The sequence below is a fragment of the Hyposmocoma kahamanoa genome, unplaced genomic scaffold, assembly GCF_003589595.1.
Source record: "Hyposmocoma kahamanoa isolate Upper Pololo Valley unplaced genomic scaffold, ASM358959v1 66, whole genome shotgun sequence".
NCBI lineage: Eukaryota > Metazoa > Arthropoda > Insecta > Lepidoptera > Cosmopterigidae > Hyposmocoma > Hyposmocoma kahamanoa.
The window spans coordinates 16,102,860-16,108,061 of NW_020653854.1; the positions used below are offsets into that span (position 1 = coordinate 16,102,860).

Below are 5,202 nucleotides of genomic sequence, written 5' to 3' on the forward strand. Positions count from 1 at the left end.
AATTTGGCTACAGTATAGCTAGAGTTGTACGTTTTGATATTTTTAAGTTTATCTAATTTCTTTTTTATTTTCATATATAATATTCGTCCAGCGTTATGTAATTAATAACTTTACACACCTGTTTATCTTTTCTTTACGAAGCAGGTTTATTTTACCTACATAAACCAAACCTTAACTGTTCACATCGTCATGCGTCACTAGTATATAGTTACTCTTTAACTTTGAATTTCAAACAAAGTAAAAAATAAATAATACAATGTCATATTGAATATCTGTAACTCATACTTAAGTCATGTATATAAACCCAAAAACAGTAATAGACCTAGAATTAAACCTCAGAGGACGCCCACTATGCAGTGGGCGTCCTCTGGTCAACAAATTCAATTTTAGCGGCAAAACTTAAGCTTTCTTAAGACAGGTTTTACATAAGCTTCACAGTAATTTTATTCAGATAGACAAAAATCCTAGTCATGTTGTGAAAAAATGTTTTTACACGTGACTTGGCGGAGTTTTTTATATTTCATATGCTTAGACAACTTGTTTGAAAATATGTCTGTAGAGTACATAAATTATACAAAGACGGGATGGCACCGTGCTACGCCGTTTCAATTATGTATATTTAATGACTGAGTTTTCTTGTCCGGGCTAAGACTTATTCTCAGATTAGTTAATAAAACTTTCTATGACTAGTAGCTTATACCTCGGTGTAGTTAAGCTTTACAGATGAACTTTAGCAGCAGTAGAGCTCCTTGTGAAAGAGTTCGTCCAGGGTAGTACTGCCACCTTAGAGGGGAAGGGTATTGGTGAAATAACAGGAGCATTATGGGAGTTGTTAACTTATGTTTCAGAGTGACGGGCGCAGTAGCCCTAGTGCCCCTCAGATCAAGAAAAGAAAAAAAAAGACAGAACTGCCGTAACAAAATATTATCTGTGTTTATAATTCGGTATTATGAAAACACAAATTTATTTATACATAAGGTACCTATTGACACATTCTTCACATTTGCCTATTTTGATTCTTTTCACAGAAGATGATCCAAATTCTGACGCAGTGAATGCAGCGAAAGCCCTCATCAAATGTGGTGTAGATGAAGGTCATCTGAAGTCAGACTACAAAGTGGTAGCACATCGCCAACTGGCATCTACCGAAAGCCCTGGAAGAAAACTGTACCAAGAGATCAGAAAGTGGCCGGATTGGGTAGAAGATGTTTCTTCTATTAAAAATTAATGTTTGGAATATATTTTAGGAGTTGAAATGTTCTTTATATTCTATAAATACGATTAAGTTTATGTAACTATACTACTTTAATAGTACACTTGTAACTCATATGTACACAATTAGTCGTATATTGTAAGGAACATACAACCTACAATAGTAAAAAGGAAAACACTTGTAGTTTATTGCGTAATATATAAAATATGATATCCGTAAAAGGAACAAACGTACGTAAAATATAATTCATGAAAAAGTTAGTACGATGCATTATTTTCCTCGGTGATCTTTGATATCCCTTGCCCCAATGCTGGGAACAGTTGTTGGGAAGGCCAACATATTGCATAAAAATTGATGTTGCAAAACGACAGTTTTCGGGTTGCATTATTCTGAAAAACACTCTGATTACATTTTGAAATGTAAATTTAAAAAAAATTACACTTTACGCGGTTACCTACGCTTATTGCATTTTTTGCGAATATTAAATTGAAACGTTTTCCATAAAAATGGCCGGACATAGTGGTTTGGTACAAAATATAAATAGCAGTATAGGTGTTTCTCATGAAAGAGTTCGTCCAGGGAATTACTACCACATTACCTATTTATGCCGCCAAGGAGTATTGTCAACATTACTGCGTTCCGGTTCTGAAGGGTAAGGGTGCTGTATGTGACAGGCGCAGTGGCAGTGCCCCTCAGATCTTTGCGATTTAAAGCGCTGAGTGGCACCGCAACTGTTATGGACAAACGTGTCGCTTACCACCAGGCGCACGACTTGTTCGTCACTTGGTATCATAAAATATGTATATTTGCAGCAGTGTTGTCAAAAACCTTGGCGTTTTATTTAATTCCACCCTGTCTTGATAATCTCATATCGCTGAGGTTAGTAGGAAGGTGTTTACTTGCAATAGCTGCTATTTGCTATACTGGAATATGCTGATCTTTACGTTGTTATTATGTATGTGTCATGAGAATCAAATGAACAAACTCCAGAGACTATGTGTCTACTGTGTGACATATCAGAAGATTTCAGTGGCCCCCGATCAATGTACGTCATGAGGAGCACGTTCTCAGCTTTCTCTATAAAGTATTCGATGATTGTCGCACTCTACTTAAGAAACGTTTTAATACCTTAAGGAACACTTTCGCTTCCTCAGTGGGGATCAAAAAGGTGAACTAAAGTCTAAAATTGTTAACCTATTGAAACCTTATTTTACCCGTCAGAGTAGAGTAGAAGGTTTCACAATTACGGAACGAACTCTTGTCTGAAATCTGACGTTGTAAGCCGCTTCCTATTTTCAAAATTGGATTGCATAAAATATTAATGTGCACTCATAGTCTGCAACATGTACATATATTTATTAGTATGTTTATATGCATGTACATAGATATATACTATGGTTATTTATTATTTAATGATAATATAATAAAAATAACGCACACGCTCAGAGCCTCGCACTAGGAAAACCCTGTATCGCGGGTGCCATGGACACACACACATAGACAACCACAAATTACACCGAAAATTACGAGAGAAGTAAATGTAGCAATACAAATATTTACAAGAGTCGAACTTGGGACCTCTGCATGGCCGATAAGCATGGTAACCTTTCGGCCACTGAGGCAGTTATAATAAAGGTTTTTATTTATGCATTTCTTTACCACTGGCATATTACGTCCCCCTCTCAGTTTAGTTTTCGTTTGCTTCAAATGTTATCTAGAAGATATCGCTCTTAGCGATAAGGCCGCCTTTACCCACTATACTTCTACCTTATCTATGTTTTGTTCTTATGTAAATCATAAAGTGTATATCGATATCTATCTGTCTAACATACCAGAATTATTCACATCACGCCTTGGAGGTGATCTCTCATATACAAATATTTTGGTACTTAAAATCTCTATATATAAAACACAGTCGCGTTAACACGCAACAACGCTTACATAAGATGTACCTCAATTCATGTTCGTTCATTGTGTTAGACAGGGGGAAAATGTATTTATGAGACTTATACGTGTTAGATAATCCCTAAACGCCCTGAACAGAGGTATCGATTCGGACAAACTTAAATAAAAATGAATTAAATTTTAGTGCAAGTCTTTCCGTTGTCAACAACAAAAGGGCAGAACATTTCGTAATAGAGTTTTCAAATTAGTCGACTCATATCTATTACATACTTTTATATACATATTTCTTGCACATGTAAACTCACCACGAGCAAATTTATAAAATACTGTAAAAATTTTTCAGCTTACAACTCAATTTACATATTCCGTCATGCCCTTACGGATAATTAAGGAGACGTAATAATCTAAAATTAAGCTAAATTTTCCTATGAGTGAATTGGCACCAGTGCATCCATCCAATTACTTTACACAGAGACCGGCAAAAGCTAAATGTTTACATGTTACCTAATCTGCCTTCTCAGAAAATGTTCTGTTTTTCGAATAATCGTATTTCGAGAGAATAAATAGTGTGTCAGTGTAGTGTAGTATATTTGAAAATGTTGGCCCAATGAAGTGATAAATAGGAGATAAAATGCTGTTTTCTGGTGGTCCCGCTAATTTGTTCCACTAGTGGGACCACGAGAGAGGCTTGTACGAGAGAGGCTTGTTTCTTGTGGTCCCACTGCTTTGTGTAGTAACAAAAGTGTACTCCTGTTTATGTAATACATATACTACCTCTTTCCATATATTAACTTATATTATTTATACTTTTTTATGTTTCTATTTTTTTCTCATGCTTTCATGTTGTTGAACCAGAGAACAAAAAAGTAACGAGAATGGACACTGTCCCTAGCTTTATACCACACCACGCCCCGCACATTGACGGTCACATTAACTGAACGGCAATAAGGCTGTCAGCGAGCCGTTTTCGCGCTATGACGGCTTTTGATATTTGAATATAGTTTTTATTTATACATTACGAAACGTGTACGTTAATATAATAACATCATTGTACGTTACTATTTGTAATGGTCGTGAATTGTGCTGTGAATGGCTATTTATCATCATCCAAACGGAATAAAGAGACGAGTTTCTTTCGTTTTCCGAAGCATGAAACGAAGTAAGTAAAATAAAAGATATATCTGAGACTCATTCAGTTATTGTTTTCTTCATTTATATATTTATATTAGTGCAGAGTAATATATACAGATTTATTATATCAATATAATGAGATGCCATGAGTTCGTGAATTAGTAGGTAGATAAGAGTTCTCAAATTTTCAATTTGTATTGCTGATAAATATGTACTGAATATAATTATTAACTAAGTAATGATAAAGTTGGACATGCAATTTCAAATACCTTGGTTACCTTATTTAAAAGTACCTACCCATAAAATAAATACCTAATGAACATGTGTAATTATTACGATTCTATTAATAGAATTATAGATAACAGATGCGCGTTATAATTTTCGTTATGCTGCCGCTGTGACCACGTAATAGTACGAGAAAGTGATGGGTAACTGTAGCACTTTACGCACACATTTGCGCGTGTGCAGATAGCGCCTTGCTGTATGTAGTAGTAGTAGGTAAATAACTTTCGACCGTTGTATGGCGTGTCCGGAGTGTGGATGAACACAAGCTTTTCAATTATTTGGGATAAAATACAACCGTACCGAGTAATTTATATCAAACCTGGAAATTCTCTGTACTTTAAGTGTCAGAGCAATTCATTCCGGAATACTACCCATCCAGACCAGAAACAATTTAGAAACTGTCACTTCGGTCGTACTAAAAATCGAGCTCCGGACCTCATCCAGCGCTCACGATGTTTTCATCGTACGGTTATCTGTGCTTTTCTTTTAGAGGAATAATTGCGAGTTTTTGAAAGATAGATGATTTCTCTATGTTATCCTTTTCGTCATACTAACGCATTTGCATTGGCGTAACTTTCGAGATTTATTGTCACCTAAAACAATGTCCATGCGAGTCTAGATTTTAGAAGGTGAGGTGTACGGGGTGGCCCCTCGCGTCTCGCAATCTG

The 5,202-nt window shown here is 35.7% G+C and overlaps 1 protein-coding gene across 1 annotated transcript in view; it reads left to right on the plus strand.

Annotated features, from left to right (window-relative positions):
• The window catches only part of LOC113231697 (peptidoglycan recognition protein-like), a 24,737-nt gene extending 23,485 nt beyond the window's left edge, over nucleotides 1-1,252 (plus strand). The window contains exon 4 of the mRNA XM_026466162.1: nucleotides 1,029-1,252. Within this exon, the coding sequence (XP_026321947.1) occupies nucleotides 1,029-1,228 (200 nt within the window). The 3' untranslated portion in view covers nucleotides 1,229-1,252. The remainder of the gene's footprint in view (nucleotides 1-1,028) is intronic.
• Nucleotides 1,253-5,202: the final 3,950 nt, after the last annotated feature.